We start from the raw sequence: 20,468 nt of genomic DNA, 5'->3' as shown, positions 1-20,468 counted from the left end.
TAGCAGACAACAAATGTTTAATAAATGAGGCCATTATTTTTAGCTTTTACTCACATTTCATAATCTTTGCAATAATCATTTTATTTTGTACAATACTTCTCAAATGTTTAAAAAAATGGACTCTAAAGAATCTTAGAGATTATTTCTAAAACACATGCACATATGTGTGTGCACAGGTAATTTTAAAAAGAAAGATACATGGCTAAAAAAGAAAACATGAAAACCTAACAAACTTTAAGATTTGTTCACCGAAAATTTGTTTATTAAGAGGCTAATATTCTATGTAGTTGGCTCAACATTTTTGTGTAACTGAAGAGCCTGAGCAGCCCTGAACAATCCAGATGCCCACAACAGAACACAACGTAGACAAATGACTATGCTCCTGATCCTTAACATGAGACTTCTGTGACTTCTCTTTGCCAGATAAATAAAACAAACCTTTCAAAGTTATTACAACTTCAGAAATTCACAAATTCTTATTTCTCCAGGTTTTTGAAATCCCCAAATCAAAAGCCTTCATCTGAAACCAACACTGAGAAAAAGAGCAATGGAAGAAGCTCTTTTATTCATTACAGAGCAAAAATACACACTATATTTACTCATTTATATTCCACTTGGGAGAATATGCTTTGTATTTAAAGAAATAAACGATTAGTTGTCAGGAGTTGCTTTTGGAGAATAATCAATAAGCGCCTTGTCAACAGTTGGATATTGATACCAGGGTCCATCACCTCTCGCACGCATTAGTCTTCGAACTTCCAGCTCCTTTAATCTGTAACAAATGGAATAACAATACAGTGATTCCAGCATTCCAATTACAAGATTTTTTTTTTTTTTTAAATGGGGGACTGAACCCAGAGGCATTTTACAACTGAGTTATATCCCTGACCCTTTTCATTTTTTATTTTAAGACAGAGTCTAGGTAAGTTGAAGGGCTTGCTAAGTTGCTGAGACTGGACTTGAACTTGCAATCCTTCCAAATCACCTGGATTACAGGTGTACACCACTTTGCCTGGTTCCAATTACCTATTTAATGTATCAGTTCTATAAAGAACTACCATTAGACAGTTTCTGTACACAGACCATGTGTAGGCACACATCTAGTATGTATCCCAAATCAAAATTTAGGACTTATTTTTTACTTTTATCTTGCTCATATAGTTAGTCATTGAATAGTTTTGGCATCTAAATATTACTTGAGTTGATGATTAATTTTCTCCTTCACTATCCTTGCTCTTTGGACAGATAATTTTCACCTGAATTGTGACAATGCTTTTCCTTTCTTCCCACCCTTCAGATGCAATCAGAGTCATTTATGGAACACTCACTGTTGTGACTGTACACTGTTTCCAGTACTAAGAAAATGATACGCTTTTCTAGAGACAGAAACCTTTTCTGTCTATAGTGGTTGTTAATCACCACTGCACAGAAAATTTGAGGGCAGGAAACCTTGTTCACCAGCATCATCTGGTGATGATGCCCAGTCAATGGTAGACCCTCAGTCAGTATCTGTAAAGAAGGAAGGAAGGAGGGAAAGAAGGAAACTAAGTTAGTTAGTTGGACACAGTGGCATGAGCATGTAGTTCCAGTTACTGGGGTGGGAGGCCTGAGGCAGAAGGATCACTTAAGGCCAGGAGTTTGAGGCTAAGCTAAGCAACCATGAGACCACCAACTCAGGAAGATAAGAGAAAGAGAGAGAGAAAGATAGAGAGAGGTATCAGGATTAAGAGGCATTCTTCAACTCTAAGATCTACTCTGCTGTCCTCAACCTTCTTCACAAATTGAATAATTTCTATTCTGCGAAGATGCTCTCCCTTTCTTCCACATCGAAAATTTGCATAAACTACTACATATTCCTGAAGCAGTCCCTTCTTATTAAACCTTTTACTTTCCATTTTAACAGAAAACATAAGAACTTTTTCACATGACTGTAAATTCGCCACAGTTAAATAATACACATTATTAACAATAACAAGTTCACTAACCTTATCTAAAGAGACAATGTACCTTTGCAATTGTGTACTTATAAGACTATGTCTATTCATCTGGTGTTTTTTCTTTTTTTTTTTTTTTTGGGGGGGGGGTACCAGGGATTAAATTCAGGGGCATTAGACCACTGAGTCACATCCTCAGCCCTATTTTGTATTTTATTTAGAGACAGGGTCTTACCAAGTTGCTTAGCACCTTGCTTTTGCTGAGACTGGCTTTGAACTTGTGATCCTCCTGCCTCAGCCTCCCAAGTCACTGGGATTACAGGTGTGCACCACTCCACCTGGCTATTCATCTTTTTTAAAGGATTAAACACCATCCTCTCTTTTCCTACCTTTAGAATGCAATTATCCAAAAATGCAAGTAATTAAAATAGTCACCAATGGGGGACTAAATAGTTAAATAAGTTATGGCTCACCTACATAATGGATTACTATGTAACTACTAAAAAGAATAAGGAGAATCTATACATAGTAATGTGGGAAGAGATGATAAATATACTGTTAGATTAAAAATGCAAGGTATAAAATGAGTGTGTGTAGCCTTTCCCATTTCATTAAAATGCAGTAAATAACCATTTGTGAATCTGTATAAGTATACATGCATATAGCATTAAAAACTATAAAGGATAGGATGTGGTGGTTTATGTCTATAATCCCAGTGAGTTGGGAGGCTAAGACGGGAGGATCACAAGTTCGAAGGCAGCCTTAGCAATTTAGGGAGACCCTAAGGAACTTAGCAAGATTCTGTATGAAAATAAAAGGACAGGGGATGCAATTTAGTGGTTAAATGCCCCTGTGTTTGATTCTGGGTACCAAAAAACCAAGCCAAAACAAAACAAAATGAAAACCTATGAAAATAATAGTCATATCTTTGTGAGTCAACTATGGGAAACATAGTTGACTTTATGTGTTTCTTTATGTGTCCGTTTTTCAAACATCTAAATGCATACTTTTTCTAATCCCACATTCTGCTGGGTATGGTGGTGCATGGCTATAATCCCAGTGGCTCGAGAGGCTGAGGCAGGAGGATCACAAGTTCAGCAATTTAGTGAAGCCTAAGTAACTTGGTAAGACACTGTCTCAAAATAAACCATAAAAAGGGTTGGGGATGTGGCTTAGTGGTTAAGCACCCCTGGGTTCAATTTCCAATACCAAAACAAACAAAAACAACCCCCCCACACATTCTATCATCATATTGGCGTCTTTCCTTTAGAGGTAGTAGTCAGGATTTTGGTTGGTTTGTTTTTCTTTGTTTTGTTCTATAACTGTTTAGGATCTCGACAAGTCTGAGGAATTTTAGGATCTGATCATTTACTTGGAACTCTAAAGTATGTGTCTGAAGTCCAAAAACGTTTTACTAACATTACTAAGTATAAACCATATTGCTGTTCTGTGCTCTTAAATACTGAAAGATAGTTCTGTGTGGTAACTACATGTCGAGGAAACACGGCCAATCACATTTTTTCATCACTTAAATATTTTTCAACATTATAGAAATTTTTATAAACTATAAAATTTAAAACAGAATGGACAGAAAGACTAATGGTAGCTTGAGGCTAAGAATAAAGGATGGAGAGTCACTGGAATGGATGAAAAGAAGCACATGAAAACATTTTAGGGTGACCAAAAGACCTTGATTGTTGTAGTAGACACACAGGTATATGCTTTTTCAAAAACCTACTAAAGTTAAATGGTAGGTGCATTTGATTGCTTGTCAATTTTATCTCACTCCTAACACAAGAGAACATGTGTGTGTGTGTGTACTTGTGGTGCTGGTGATCAAACTCAAAGCTTCATTGAGCTATTCCCCAGTCCCCAAGAGAACATTTAAAGAAGTAATTTTCACATTATCAATTTACTTATTTAATTACTGTCACAGATCTGTACTTGATCGAAATCTCAAAAACCAAAGGACTGACAAACACAACAAAAATTAAATTAAAAAAAAATACATAGAAAGAACTGTAACATTGGTTTATATTAAGTATTCAAAACCATACACATTTGTTATCTGAAAAATAAAGATACTGCTGTGTTGCAAATAATTTTTCATTACCAACAGACAGATGACAAACTGAGAAAACATATCTGCAACAAAATGAACTAATTTAATTGATGAACAAATCAGTAGAAAAATGGGCAATTTACAGAGATGCACACAACTAATAGATACATGAAAAAAAATCCAACCTTATGACGAAATACAAAATCAAAATAATAAGATAACATTAACATTTTCAACTATCATAACAACAAAAAGTTTAAGTTGATAAATTCCATTTCTGAGAAACAGAAATTATCATAGGCAATGGAAAAAATAACCAGTGCAACTTTCTGAAGAAGGGTTTGGCAATCTCTACCAACCGTGTAAAAGCATAGATTATTTGGCTTATCAGTGTCACTGCTAGGAATTTACTTCCTAAATATGTTATATAAGTATGCAAAAACTTATGTATAAGAATACTCACCATAGCATTATGTATAATACTAAAAACTTGGAAAGAGCCTAAATACCAACAATAGGGAACTAGTTATAAAAAGTAAGGCACATCTACCCATAAAATATATAATACAGTGTTAAAAAGAATGGGCATATGCCAGCTGAGCACGGCAGCACATGTCTGTAATCCCAGCTGCTCTGGAGGCTGAGATAGGAGGATCACAGGTTCAAAGCCAACCTCAGCAACAGTGAGGCACTAAGCAACTCAGTGAGACCCTATCTCTAAATAAAATACAAAATAGGGTTGGGGATGTGGTTCAGTGGTTGAGTATCTCTGAATTCAATCCCCAGTACCCCCCAAAAATCCAAGAAGAATGGGCATATGCCATCCCAGAAAGATCACCAAGCTATATTCATTGAAATAAAGACAAGGTGAGTGCAGAACACCATTTATAGGAAGAGTCTATCTGTATTGCTGTAATTTTAAAGGGTATTACAAAATTTATTTTTTACATATAAAATTTTCCCTAGGAACATACATAAGAAATTGCTAAATAGGGGTTATTTCTAAGGATGAGACTAGGTATAGAATTGGGTAGGATGAGGAGAGAGTTGCCTTGCATATACATAAATATTTTTAAAAGAATTCCTTTTACTCTGACAGATATTATCTCTTAATAGTTATCAACTCAGTCTACACTCTAAACAAGCAAATTCTTTCTCCTATTTTCATCCTTTTACATAAGGCATTCTATAGTGCTGATATAACTTTATTCACATTTTCTCTTGTGGTTTGCAATCCAAGAAAAGGACTTTCTTCCCCACCCCTTTTTTCCTACCGTAATTCAGCCTTTTCGGATTCAATCTGAAGAACAGCCATTGTTTTTTCATAATTCTTTTCAGGGCACTCAAAGAAAGTACGAGCAATCCATCTTGATATAGGATGCTACAAGAGAGAATTTGTTTGAAATTACCATTTCTGAACATTACTTGGCTTTTCTAGTTGACTATTCTTTAAAACGACTATCTCAGATACACCAATAATACTTACTATATGCCATTGTATTTTAAATAATTTCAATCCATTAGATAGATGCTAGCTTTTGTCCTCATTTTAGAGATGAGAAAATTACACAAATTATGCAGCTAAGTGGGAATATCATTTATTTATTTTTTGTGGTGCTGGGGATTGAACCCAGGGCCTTGTGCATGCTAGGCAAACACTCCACCAACTGAGCTATATCCCCAGCCCTGGGAATGTCTAGATTCTAACCAGGTCTGCTTGACTCCAAAGCTGGTGCACTTTCACATTACACTACATTTAGGGATATGAAGTGGCAAATTCAGGAGAAAAAATCCAGATTTTGTTGATCCCAACATGAAGCTCTTTCCACCGGTTGCCAAAGATAAACTAATTTCATAGCTTCCCTTAAGATGGGTGAGAGAAGAATGGAGAAAATTTAGATTACACAGAGGGAAATGAGAGGGAGGGGGGATATGAAAAATGGTGAAATGAGACAGACATCATTACCCTATGTACATGTATGATTACACAAATGGTATGAATCTACGTTGTATACAACCATAGAAACAAAATGATGTACCCCATTTGTGTATAATGAATCAAAATGCAGTCTATAAAAAATAAAAAATAAAATAAAATGAAACATTTCTTTTCCAAAATATAATTCATTCAGACTATAAAATGAGGCACACTCTATTCAAGGTCATCTCACTATAAACTTGTAAAGACAAGTAATAGGTTAATTCTGTGTTTTGGCAGTAATAACAGTTTAGAATGATGACTAATAGTGCAAGCTCTGGAATCAAGCTGACGGGTTCAACAAGTACTGACCCTCTCTCAGATAGGTACTTAATCCATTAAGTCCCAAGTTTTCAATTTTGTGAATATTTCAACAAAATTGACATAGGTGCATTAAAATAGGCTGGAAACCATAATCTAAAGCTCATATGTTATTAAATTATTCATAACCTATTATAATTATCCTCATCATCACACATTTAAATGATTATGCCATATTTAAGTTTTTATAGGTGTTTCACTTCTGGGACAATGGAATAAAATGAGTTAAGCCTTTTTAAACCCAAATTTTCTCATCTTTAAAGTGAAAATAGTACCAATACCTTTTACATGAAATGTGATAATATTTGCAAAGCAGTATAGTGTCTGCTACACAGTAGGTGCTCAACAAAAGATAGTTATCATTAGCACTAGTAATAGCTTTCTTACGACACTGAACTTAGGACAATTTCTGTTACTTTGCTAGACCGAGAATACACTGCAGACAATTCTCTAGAAAGCTATAAAACTTAAATTAATAAAAGAAACAATGAAGAAATACACCAAGAACAGTTGCTTAAAAAAGTAAAAAAAATGTATCATCTACTTGATATCAAAAATTGAATATGACATATATAAAGATACTAAATGGAATTTCACATTTATGTGTATGTAGGAAAAAGGAAGTTTAATAGAGTAGAGGAGGGAAAATAGGGGTGGGAGGAGAGAAAAAGGGGAGAAGGATGGGGCTCGAAATCAAATTCCTTGCATGTATGATTTTGTCAAAATGAACCCAATTTCTATGTATAATCATGATGCTTTAATTAAAAAAAATCAATTAATAAACAAAAAAATTGAACATGAAACTTTATCATAGTTTCCAAATTAAGAGATTAACTAGTAGGTTGACAAGTACCTTCACCTAATTTTTAATGACCTATACAAACCTTGTAATATTCCCAATGTTCTGGAATATAGCCTTCTGGAATTTCTGCTAATTCAGCTTCACCTAATAAGAGAAAATGATGGTGGTTCAACTTTAGCATTAGGAGTTTAAGATATTAACTCTTCACCAATAAAGAAATCAACTTCTTGTGGGTTCAAAGGATGTTTTCATCTTTCCTTTCATTTGTACTAAAGGAGATCTAATTTTCTAAATTCACTTTAATCTGGTTGAAAATCCATTCCTTAGGTATTTTTTAGATGTAGTCTGAGTGTAAGGCATTATCTGTAAGCATTATATGAGAGATTCCCATTTTGTTTTTATAATATATAACCAGATATATAACCATATATAATAATATATAACCATATTATTTTTTTTGGTCCTCCCTATATCTATGATAAAATATTTTAGGATTCAAGGTTTTAGAAGCACTTTGAACAGAATTTCCCATGAACATCTGATATCTATTCTCATTCACGCTTCCATGTCTATTTTAGAGGATTACAGGTTGATATGTTTCAGGATGAATTTGAAAAAATTCTCTTTTCCAACTCTCTCTTTCTACTTTTCTTTTTCAGACTTACCAAAGCTAGTTTTGGGAAATAAGGAGGAGAAGAAAGATGAGGGTTTCAAAAGCCTCCTACATGAGCATAAAATTCATAACCTTTAAAGTTTCTAGAGAGAAAAAATGTGTTAAAAAATAACATGGTACATTATTGTAGATTGAGATTTGGTTATTGTAAAAGAAACTAACATGTTTATATTTATCTTACTGAGTTTTTTATTACAATATTCGGATTTTCTTTCTTAAAAAATAATGTAGCCTGGTGCAGTGGTACATGCCTGTAATCCCAGCAGCTCAGGAGGCTGAGGCAGGAAGATCAAGAGTTCAAAGTCAGCCTCAGCAATAGCAAGGTCCTAAGCAACTCAGTGAGTCCCTATCTTTAAATAAATACAAAATAGGGCTGGGTATGTGGCACAGTGGTTGAGTGCCCCTGAGTTCAATCCCTGGTACCCCCCACCAAAAATTTAATGTACATGTTTTAAAATTTACCAATTTTGTGGTGCTGGCTATGGGGGAAACTTACCAATAAATATATTCACCAGAGTTATGCCAATTGCTACTGGAAGCCCAGTCAACAAAATGTAGAATTTCTGTTGAAATTTAAAAAAAAAAACAGATTTTTCTCACATCCATTTCCTAACTCTTCCCACCAGCACATGATTCCATTTATTTCTTATAAAATAAATTTGCCAAACTGAGGATATAGTATTAAATTATTGATTTCTGTGCTTGAAGCACCTACATTTAGTACCAAAAATGAAACAGAAAAGTAAACGTTAATTGTACAAGTAGAATACAATATATATTTAAGTGACTTTTCACTTTTTGGTCAAAGCAATGTCATGAAAGTTAGAAAATTCAGTATTAAGAGCAAAGTATAAAAACATTAGGGTAATTTCAGCCATTGAAGAGGGTTTGAGATGGTCATGACAAAAAAAATGGGAGCTCAGGGTTGGGATGTAACTCACTGGTAAAGCTCATAGCATGCTTGAGGCCCTAAGTTTGAACCACAGCACCATCAAATAAAAAAAAAAAAAAAAAAAAAAAAATCACAAACTATTTTGCCGGGTATCTTGATGCATGCCTGTAATCCCAGCAACTTGGTAGACTGAGGCAGGTGGATGGCAAATTCAAGGCCAGGCTCAGCAACTTAGCAAGGCCCTAAGTAACTTAGGGAGACCCTGTGTCAAAATAATTACCAAAAAAAAAAAAAAAAAAAAAAAAAAAAAAGGAGGGGGGCTGGGGGATATAGCTCAGTGGTTAAGTGAACCTGGATTCAAATCCCTGGAACCAGAAAAAGAAAAAAGAAAAAGGAAAAGTGGGAGCTCAACCAATGGGATAAAAAGGGACATTAAGCACAATGGGAGAGCAAGAGAGACAGCCAGAACTCAAGTGATAAGCCAAAGCTTTAGGAATGGTGGCAAATAGTCCAGACAATCTCTCATTTTCTATGCCTCTGCTTTCTTTTAAAACCTCGAGAAATAAATATGCAGTACACTAAATAAGAAATTATTATATTGCTAAATTAAGATTGCATTAATGGTCATCATCACTCTGAAACCAATGTTCTTCAACAACATATAAATTTAAAAAGTTGTAACCCCCCCAAAATAGATCTCCTTTATTAAAAGAAGTTTTCTAATGAGGTCTTTGTAATTTAAAGGATATTTTAGTAATAAAAAAATTAATCCTCTCAAGAATCAATTTTTGAAGTTTTATCAACTTTCACATTTATCCCTCCCCGCCCATTGCCCTCTTCTTTCTGGGGGGTGCTGTGTTCAAACCCAGGGCCTGGTACAGGTTGAGCAGGCACTCTACCAGTGGCCTACACCCCCAGTGCTGTAATTCTTTTTCACTCTTCAAGTAGAGAATATAAATTAGATTATAAAGTCTCATGATCTTGAGAAGAAAGAATTGGCTTAAGTTTTACCTCCAATTTAGTGTGAATTGCTAATTTAAGAAGAGTTTTAGAGGCTGGGGCTGGGGCTCAGTGGTAGAAGGCTTGCCTAGCATGTGTGAGGCACTGGGTTCTATTCTCAGCACTCCATATAAATAAATAAATTAATTAATAAATTAATTAATTAAATAAAATAAAATAAAGGTACACTGACAACTAAAAAGAATTAAAAAATAAAAAAAGAAGAGATTTAGTAACAAGACTTTACTAAACAGGTGCAGTGAGTGCACACCTGTAATCCCAGTGGCTTGGAAGCCTGAAGCAGGAGAATCACAAGGTCAAAGCCTGCCTCAGCAACTTGGTGAGGACCTAAGCAATTCAGCAAGACCCTGTCTCTAAGTAAAATATAAAAAAGGGCTGGCGATATATGGCTCAGTGGTTAAGTGTTCCTGGGTTCAATCCCTGGTCTCCCCGCCTCCCCCTTCCGCAAATCAGATCTTTTATATAATGAAGATGTTTTCTAAAGAGGCAAATTTTTTTCCTCCTTTTACAGGAAGATTTTAGTTCAACAAAAATTTTCAACTCACCAATAAATTCAAAAAACGCTTGTCATAGTATGAAGAAGGTTTGATGATGAACAGTCTTTTCCCATGGCCTGTACTGTGTCGCACAGGAGCTGCAAATATTAAGTTATCCTGTTTATACGAGGTTCATTTTGGAATACTGTTATGTTATGAGATAAAATCAAATGATAAGAAAACACACGTGCCTAATTTTTAATATGAATTAGGATTTAAAAATGCTTTTTTATTTCAGTACTAAAGCTAGGGCAGAAAGAACATATATGGTCCTGCCTGAACTATAGCTCTTTCCTCTTTCTTTTGTGGTGGTGGGGACATACATAACCCAGGACCACATGCATGTAAACAAGTACTCTCCCACTTGTACAGCACTCCTCATTTTAATTCAATATTAAAGAAATACTGAAATAATAATTTCAATTTATTTCACTAGCAGGCTGGAAAGTCAGATATTCTGATTGAGCTGCTCATCTTTGTTTCCTCTGCAATAAATATATATTAATACTGCAAGAAAAACCTTTAAATTATGCTATTTCATACAATAAGGTAATATATATTTAGGAAGTTGTGGCAAAATAGATGCAAAGGAATAGCAGTAAATATGAATTTCCAGCAGGAATTCAAACCTGTTACAAAACCGTATCTCTACCTTGACAAAATCCATCTGTAAACCATTGAGATTAAGAATACCTTCCTCTTCAACATCCCCACCCCAGATCTAACTTTAAAGAAGCCTTGCTGGAGATAAATGGAGACAAAATTTCACATCTGGATCCTCTTTCTACACTTCCTGTTTGGGAGATCTGCAAGGATCACTACAAGTATTCCAAGCCTTTTCCACCAGAAGTAGGAAAAGATCTGGTGGTTACTGAGAAATGGGGTTACTATGGTTCCACTATGCAATTGCTCTTGAATTTTGAATGAGAGTCACTGTAGAATAAAAAAATAATAATTTCCCACTAAAGGAATTTCAGTCATAACTGAAGTTAAATAGATCTGTATTTTTGGTTCACATTTACTATCTGGAATGCCCTCCTCTCTCCTAAAATCTATCCTGTATGATAAGATGACATTGTCTTTTCCAAGAAGTCAGTCAATCAAATAAGACTCTGCTACTTTTGAATTGCTTTCCATGTTAGTGATGTGTATTCAGTTGTCCTTCAGTATCCATAAAGGTCTGGTTCTAGGACCTATGTGGATACCAAAATCTGCATATGTTCAAGTTCACTACATTAAATGGCATAGTATTTGCACATAACTTATGCCTATTATTCTACATATTTTACTCCAGATAATTTATAAACCTAATACAGTGAATGTTACACAAATAGTCATCAGACTGTATTAGTAAAGGAATAACGACAAGAAAAATCTATATACATATTTAGTTATAGATGCAATTTTTTTCCTGAATATTTTCAACTCATGATTGGCTGGATCTGAGACAGAACCCAAGCTTATATTTGCTTTCACTTCTACCACTTTTGACTATAAATGCTTTGAAGACAGGATCTGTCTTAATTTTGGAATCACTTGCAGCATCTTGCAATGAATTTAGGATATTAATCAATTCACAAGATAATTAGAAGCTGGCATGAATTTACTAAGTATAATTCATGGTACTACAGCTTCTAAAATAACAAGATTAAGAGAACTTTGCAACATAAGCATGGATTCTAGAAAATCATTGGATAGATACCATTAGGGAATTTTTAAAAATTTTTAAATTTTCTATTTGTTCTTTTTAGATATATATGAGAGTAGAGTATATTTTGACATATTATACATACATAGGATATAACTCCACTGGGGAATTTTTTGAAGAAGAAAATGGGTTAGATGATACCACAAACCACTCATTAATTCACTAAATATTTAAGTGACTACTATATGCAGGTCCTATGCTAGGCCTACAGTCTGAGAGGGATATAGATCCTGCTGGGAAAAACAGACTATCCTAAATAAACAATTATAAATCTATAAGTGCAAAGGAGAAATCGTAGTACAAAAAACAAGCTCAGAAGGAAAGTTCCTATTCAGATAGGATGGTGGGAAAGGGGTGGGAGGAAGGTATGTTATAAGTTGGAAAGGGGCAACTTAGATAAATTTGTAATAGGTAAATGATTGATCAACTGACTGATTAGACATAAAATATGTTGATTAATTAATGCAGTAACCTAAAAATGGGATCTCTCAAAGCCCTGCAGCATGAAGATTTTTATGAATGGACTTGGTGAGCAAGAGCCAGCATTCCTAGCTTGTTGAGTCTTGGAAACAAAGCTACTGTTACAAAATGGTTATTACACTGAGGATGAATTGGGGCCCCCAAAAAGTCTTCATGTACATTTACAAAAGGCTGAATCCAAAAGGCTTAAATACAATTAGGTAAGAATAAAGTATATGTAAAGTATGACCTGGACTGCCCCCCATAGAGCTGCTCACAAAAAAGCCAAAATTCAATTCAATCTTAATCTGATATACTAGAAGTACAGGGTCAAAACATGATGATCCTCCCTGCTCCTCATCTCCTGATTACAGAAGTTTATCCACTCCAGGGCATTCTTGTACAGGGACAATCTGGAGTTAGAACCAACTCAAAGCAACCAGGATGACAAACAACCTGGAAACTGACCTAATGAAACTGAATGAACTCAAGTTGATTGGCCGACAATAAAAGAAGTCTGGGTAGAGACCAGATAAGTGCTTTTATTGAGCTCCAGAGCTGTCCCATGTAAGAGGACTTATTCAATTCTGTGTTGACATGAAGGGAAGAATTAGGCTCAATGTGTGAAAGAGTAATTCTCAGCTTGATACGGGGTTCTAACACTGTAGAACTTGTAGAATTGTAGACTATCTTCATCCATTCTCCATTACAAAGTTATTTAAATATCAATAATGGGATATAACAAGGATTGTCACAATATAGGGGGTTAGCCTAAAGAAATTCTGTTTCTTTCTCTCAGAGAATCAGAATATCTGATCTAAGAATAAACAGGTATTCCTTTCCAACTCATCTCTCGATGTTTCCCTTTCAGTTCCAGGAAATCTCTCCTGCCTTCAGGTTTTTGCACTTCCTTTCCCCTCTGCCTGGAATGCTTTTCCCTAGACTGCCTTCACATCTCATCCTTCAGGGCTAAGATCAAATGTCACTTCCTCAGATCTTCTCTGACTGCCCCATCCAAAGTTAGTAATTAATATTATTTGGTAATTTCTTTTAGAGCAGGAAGGACTAACCCTAACCTTTTTTTTTTTTTTTTTAAGTCCCTTAGGTCAGGGACTGCTATCTGATTCAGCTCTGTATCTTTAGTATCTGTATCTCAGGGTCTGCAGCATGGTGGGCACTCTGTGAATATGACTGTTCTCTTAAATAGATGAAACGTTGGTAGAGAATTTTTCTTAAGTCCCTGAAAATATTGTACATTTATTCAAAAGAGAAAATACACTCCTAACTTTCCTTTTTAATCATACAAGGAATAGGGAGAGGATTAAACTATATGTGGTTTTAGGGAACATTAACTATAAATGATATGGAAAAATGTAAAAAAAAAAACAAAGGAAGAAAGCTTGGTATGATTGCATTATAGTAATATCAATGCAGTTAATGTGAACTGCTTACTCTTTCTTTACAAATAAGTACATGTTATAGAATTATTCATGTCATTAAGTGTGCTAGATAACTGTTATTACAATCAACCATTCTACAGTCTATTTCATAGACTAAAACTCTCTTCAAATGTTATGAGCCTTCATGATTTGTCATCTATGTGTAGAGCCATTTGCTTACATTCTAAAAGTGTTAGAATGGACATGATTTATAACCAAGTGAATCCCAGGATTTCTTGAACTCAGTTCTTCCTACCACTAAAATTGGCATCTTCCACCACTATCCAAAACCTGAAATTTCTCAATTCGGTATTCATTAATTACACAGGCCTAAGCCTTCAATAAACAATTTTAAATATGCACACAGCCTCAGGAAAGTTATTAAGTCTTTGACAATTATGATTTTCAGACCACTGAGTAAAATAATGAAGGAATTTTTCATGTTTCAAAGACAACACTCAATGAGGGGTCACTTTTTCCCTTCATTCTCAGTTAAGGGCACTACCAAACACCCAGGATAAAAACCTCAGGGCATCTTCCTTGCATCTACTGCTCATTCTTCATTTAACAAGGCCTCTTGAGTCGAAGAGTCAAACTCTCCATTCCCTTCAATTCCTTTTTTCCGTTAATGGTCTAAGTAACCAACATCTCCTATGAAATATCTTTCTAAAGTGCCTTACTTATGTAGCTCTTTTGCTAAAGCACTCTTTGTTGTCTACAAAACCAAGTACTTGGTTTTGTATTTAGTCCCTTCCATTCCTTCCCCTACTTTGATTCCAACCTCCCTTATTTTAGCCTTCTTTCTCAACATCTGTTCATCCCAAGAGCCCCATATCCAAACATACACCCCGTTCCTTCTGGGTATATGGCAAGGCAGAACATATGGTGGGAACACATGATGGAGCAAACTGTATACTTCCTAGTGGCAAGGAAACAGAGAAGAAGGACTGAAGTTCCAATAGCTCCTTCAAGGACATACCACCAAAGACCCAAAACCTCCCACTAGATGCCACCTCTTGAAGTCTCCATTCATCACCCCCAATAGTGCCACAGGTGGGCACCAAGTCATTAACACATGGACCTTATCCAAACCAAGCACTATCCACTTTAATACTCATTTTTTTTAACCATAATTTGTCATGCCAGTCTTTAAGTTAAAGTTCCTTGTAGCACAAGGAAGGCCTGAAGCTCATCTTTGGAATTCCTTTATAGTTGATGTTTAATAAATAATGTAAATAAACAGAGAACATATATTTATTTTCTGAGAAAGGTTTTCACCAAGGTGAATGAAGATCAAATGACAGCAATAGGTGTTTTAAAAAGGTATGTTCACAGAGCCTTATAGAAGGCCAATGCCAGGAAAGGCAGACAACAAAATAAACCAAATAGACTTAAAGAAAAATAGTAAATTTTCTGCACCAAAAGACACTATTAAGAAAATAAAAAGGTAACCCATAAAATGGGAGAAAATATTTGCAAGTAATCTATCTGATAAGGGATTGATAACCAGAATATATAGATAACTCCTAAAACTCAATAACAGAACAAACAACCCCATGAAAATTCAGAGAAAGGACTTGCATAGACATTTTTCAAAAGAAGATATACAAATGGACGAGAAGCATATGAAAAGATGATCAACAACACTAAGCATTAGAGAAATGTAAATCAAAACTAAAATGAGATACTACTGCACACCCATCAGGATGGCTACTATCAAAAATCCAGAAAATAACAAGTGTTGGTGAGAATGTGGAGAAATTGGAACTCTTATACACTGTTGGTGAGAATGAAACATGGTATAGCCACTATGGAAAACAGCATGGCAGTTCCTCAAAAAATTAAAATCTGAATTACCATATGATCTAGCTTTTCCACTTCTGGGTATACACCCAGAAGAATTGAAAGCAAGGTCTTGAAGAGTTACGAATTCATGTTCACAGCAGCATTATTCACTGTAGATAAAACATAGGAGCAACTTAAGTATCCTTTGACAGATGACTGGATAAGCAAAATGTGATATGTTGGACCCTCTCTCTTTATCTGTGGATTTTACATCCTTGGATTCTGCAAACCATGGTGGAAAGCATTTAGGGAAAAAATGCTTCTGTGCTGAACATACTTCTTTCCTTATTGTTTTTCCCTAAACAATACAGCATAACAACTATTTACATAGTACTACATGTATAAGCAATCTAGAGTTGATTTATAGTATACAGGAGGATGTACCGAGGTTAAATGCATATATTAAGCCATTTTATATACAAGAGACTTGAGTAACTGAGAATTTGGGGTATTTGTGGATGTCCTGGAACCAATTACTGCAGATACCAAAGGACAAGAGATGACTATATATATATATATATATATATATATATATATATATACACAATGGAATATTATTCAGCTTTAAAAAGAAAGGAAATTCTGAAGTATGCAACAACATGGATGAACTTTGTGGATATTATGCTAAGGGAAATAAGCCAGACACAAAAAGACAAAAACTGTATACTGCTGCTTATGACATCTTTAAAATAGTCAGTCTTAGGAACAGATAGTAGAATGATGGTTGTCAGGGGCTGATTAGGACAGATAGGGGAGTTACTGCTTTGTTGGTAGAGTCAGTTTTACAAGACGAAATGAGTTATACATGGATAGTGGTGACCACTGCACAACATTATGAATATACTTACTATCACTGAAGTGTACACTGAAAAATGGTTAAGATGGCTGGGTACAGAGGCACATGCCTGTAATCCCTGTGACTTGGGAGCCTGAGGCAGGAGGATTGCAAGTTCAAAGCCAGCTTCAGCAATTTAGCAAGGTCAGAGATTAAGCACCCCTGGGTTCAATCTCTGACACATACACAAAAAAAGTTAAGATAGTAAAGTTTATGTTGTATACTTTACATTTTTTTTTAAAAGGCTAATGCCAGGTGCTATAGATTTTTTTCCCACTCTTCACAACTATGCTCTGAGATAGGTTAAATCATCATCTTTTTTAAAGATGAGAAAATAAAAATTATGAGCAATTAAGTTCTCAAAATTTAACTTCCAAGATGTGATGACTCCAGGTTATAAAACTTCTAAATTCTGGAGTTCAGATTTGAACTTGCAGTCTAATTTCAGAGAAAACAAAACAAGACAGGATCCCTCCCATATCAGAGCTTATAGTAGTGTAGGAATAGATAAAACAATAATTTTTAAAACAATAATGACAGTTGTAAAATATCTTCAAAAGCAGGTATATAGTATGACAGTCACCCATAAAATAGATAGTTAATAGCTACTTCCCTCTATATTTGAGGATATCTATAATCAGAAATGGCTTACAAAAGGATTTTATCAAGGAATAACAGCAGATATAGTTTTATAAGAAGCTTAAATTCCTCCTGGAAATTTGTAGAATCCCTCTGGTCCTTTCCAACATTTTCCAGTGAGTTCCTATGTATATTGCCTCATTATGTGAAGCATCAAATTCAAACTAAAATTGGAAGGCGGGTGGTAAAATAAAACCATAATTTTGGTTTTCGGTAAAGGTTCTACTTCCCGTTAATATTACACAGGGCAAACTTAGATTGTATCTTTGTTCAAGAGGATTAAATGAATCAATACTTTAAAGCCTTAGAATGGTGCCTGACATCAAATTAAAAAGATTCTATACAGCAAAGGAAATAATTAGGAATGTAAAGAAAGAACCCACAGAATGGGAGAAAATCTCTGCTAGCAATTCTTATGACAGAGAATTCATATCAAGGATATATAAAGAACTCAAAAAACACCAAAAGAACAAACAACCTAATTAATAAATGGGCAAATGAATTAAACAGATACTTCTCAAAAGAAGAAATACAAATGACCAACAAGTACATGAAAAAATGTTCAACACCATTAGTAATTAGGGAAATGCAAATCAAAACAACACTGAAATTTCATTTCACATGGGTCAGAATGGTAGTCATCAAGAATACAAATAATAAAAAATGTTAGGATGTGGAGAAAAAGGAACAGTTTTACACTGTTGGTGGATCTGCAAATTAGAACCACATAGAAACCATTATAGAAATCAGTATGGAGGTTCCTCAAAAGACAAGGCATGGAACCACCATATGACCCAGCTATACAACTCCTCAGTATTTATCCTAAAGAATGAAAATCGGCATACTATAATTGTACATGTATATCCATGTTTATAGCAACATAATGCACAATAGCCAAACTATGGAACCAGTCTAGGTGTCCACCAACGGATGAATGCATAAGAAAATGTGGTATATATATACAATAGACTTTTATTCTGCCATAAAGAAAAATGAAATTATGTCATTTGCAGGAAAATGGATGGAACCAAGACCATTATGTTAAGCAAAATAAGCCAAACTCAGAAGGTCAAGGGTCATATGTTTTCTCTCATATATGGAAGCTAAAAAGGAAAAAGGAAAAAAAAAAAGGTGGGGGTTGGGGAATCTCATGAAAATCAAAGGGAGATCAGTAGTGGCAAGAAGCGCTGGTGAGTGACACTGGCCAAATTATATTGTTACATTGTGCACATGTGTAACAACAAAGCCCATCATTATGTACAACTATAGTGCACCAATTTAAAAATGTAGAAAAAAAATGGGAATTTCTAGACCTTCAAAAAAAAACCCCAGAAAAACAAAACAAAAAAAAAAAGACTTTGCTGTCTAAAAATACCAAATAAAAGAGAGCATCTCCAAAAAAACAAAAAACAACAAAAAGAATGGTGCCTGACATGCAACAGGTGCTCAATACATGGTGGCTGCTATTATTGTTCATTTAGTAGAGTAGTGCATTATTTTTATAATAACTGAGTCAGTTCCCTCATCTGTAAAATGGGGATAATAACATTGTATTTACTTTGAGAGATGAAATTTGAATTCCAAACATCTTATCTTTTGCTACTGTAATTATTCAGCCCTCAATAAAGCAGTCTGTAGTCCCTCAGGGGATCAAAAATAGCCCTCCTTAGGATGGGAAGGATGGTAGAATGAGACAGACATTATTATCCTATATCAATGTATGGAAAAAATTTTTTTAAAAAATATTTAAATTAATATTTAACTGTAAAAAAATGTAAAAGGTGGGGAAAAAAATTTTAAAAAAGGACTGGAGATGTAGCTCAGGGATAGAGTGCACCTTAATTCAATACCCAATACCACAATCAAAGAGAGAGAGAGAGAGAGAGAGAGAGAGAGAGAGAGAGAGAGAGAGAGAGAGAGATGATGGCCCAGGTAAGGGAGAGCAGTCCACCAGGTTCAGGTTCACCAAACCCTGCCCCTGCAGTAACACTGCATCTCTGATGTCACTACCTCCTCCTCGACCCCAGGTGACTTATTTTTAAAATTAACTTTTTTTGTTGTTGTTTGTTTTGGTGTGAGGATTTTGGACCCCATCCTTGCACATGCTAGATAAGTACTCTACCACTGAACTACAGCCCTAGCTCTGATGTGTTTTTCTTTTATTTTCTTCTTCTCCCTCTCTTCCTCCCTAACAGCAGGGAAACAAAACTAGTTTCTCCTGTCCCACACTAAGCTACCATGTCTTTTATTACCGAGAAGAATATCACTGCCCACAAAAATAAAGAAACTCTAAGCCTGGGAGCTGGAGGAATTACTCTCTCAAGGACACCCGATGGACTCTAATTAATTACATCAACTGATAATATTTGGATCTCAGCCCTTGTAGTCCTCTTTTAAGAACCCTGCGTTCCCCTTGGCAGAGAAAATCACAGCCTGGGGACAGAAGTTCCGTGTTTCTCCTTTGCTAGCAAATCAATGAAACTTTTTGCTTTTTCTAAAAAAAAAAATTAACCCTCCCACGAGTGCATTATGACTTTCCTGAAGCCAAGGCAATTTTGCCTTCGTGGGTCCTTTCCTAACAGACTAAAAATACTATTTTATGACTGCACTTATATAAAACAAATGCAATCCAATTCATTATTACGTATTCATTAGCACAATAACTACTGTACCTAATGGGAAAGTTGGCCCTGAGCCTCTTACCTATCTACATATTATATACTTGGTATACATAGACTTCTCTGCAACGAGACTTCCTATGGGACTAGAATCCAGTGCAGGTGAACTACCAAGAATCTGGTGCCCTAGAGAGTGCACACGCGCGACTCAGTTCTACTGACTTTCTAGCCTCAGCAGCAAATAAGTAGTAACTGGGATGGTGAATGGCAAAGTGTTTACAAATGCTAAAAATCAAAACGCGACTGGTCTGATTGCTTCAGGAATCCTCACATAGATCGCGTTCGGTCTCTCCTAAAAGACCCAAGCCCACAATGTGTCCCGGCTTCTTCCAGATTCCACCAAGGTCACCTGAGAACAGTCCTCCCATCTCTCACCCAGCACACCCTGCACGCACTTTCTCCCAAGGCCAGCACCCACCGATGGTCTTCGGGAAAACACGGGTGAGGAAGCCTCCGAATCTGAGCGGAGTGCCAGCGCGGCGGCCAGACAGAACTGTCACTGCAGTGACCGAAGCCCGCAGCAATAAACTCATGGCCGCCATGGCTACGACGGGCAATAGGAAGAAGAGGAGGAGAGGAACGGGAGCCGAGAGAGTCAATTTACCAATGAGGTCGAAGGGGCGGGACGGCCATGTTGAATGAGGGCA

General features: G+C 35.6%; 1 protein-coding gene across 1 annotated transcript; it reads right to left on the bottom strand.

Annotated features, from left to right (window-relative positions):
- Positions 1–544: 544 nt before the first annotated feature.
- Positions 545–20,443, bottom strand: Ndufb5 (NADH:ubiquinone oxidoreductase subunit B5). Its single transcript, XM_047564193.1, has 6 exons — positions 20,240–20,443; positions 10,228–10,316; positions 8,267–8,333; positions 7,180–7,241; positions 5,271–5,377; positions 545–772 (listed from the first exon to the last, which is right to left on the bottom strand). Exons 1-6 carry the CDS (start codon positions 20,361–20,363, stop codon positions 652–654), a joined length of 570 nt encoding a protein of 189 aa, XP_047420149.1. The 5' UTR covers positions 20,364–20,443; the 3' UTR covers positions 545–651.
- Positions 20,444–20,468: the final 25 nt, after the last annotated feature.

This window comes from Sciurus carolinensis, chromosome 9 (genome assembly GCF_902686445.1).
Source record: "Sciurus carolinensis chromosome 9, mSciCar1.2, whole genome shotgun sequence".
In the NCBI taxonomy this organism is placed as follows: domain Eukaryota; kingdom Metazoa; phylum Chordata; class Mammalia; order Rodentia; family Sciuridae; genus Sciurus; species Sciurus carolinensis.
This window is presented reverse-complemented; position numbering and strand designations above follow the sequence as displayed.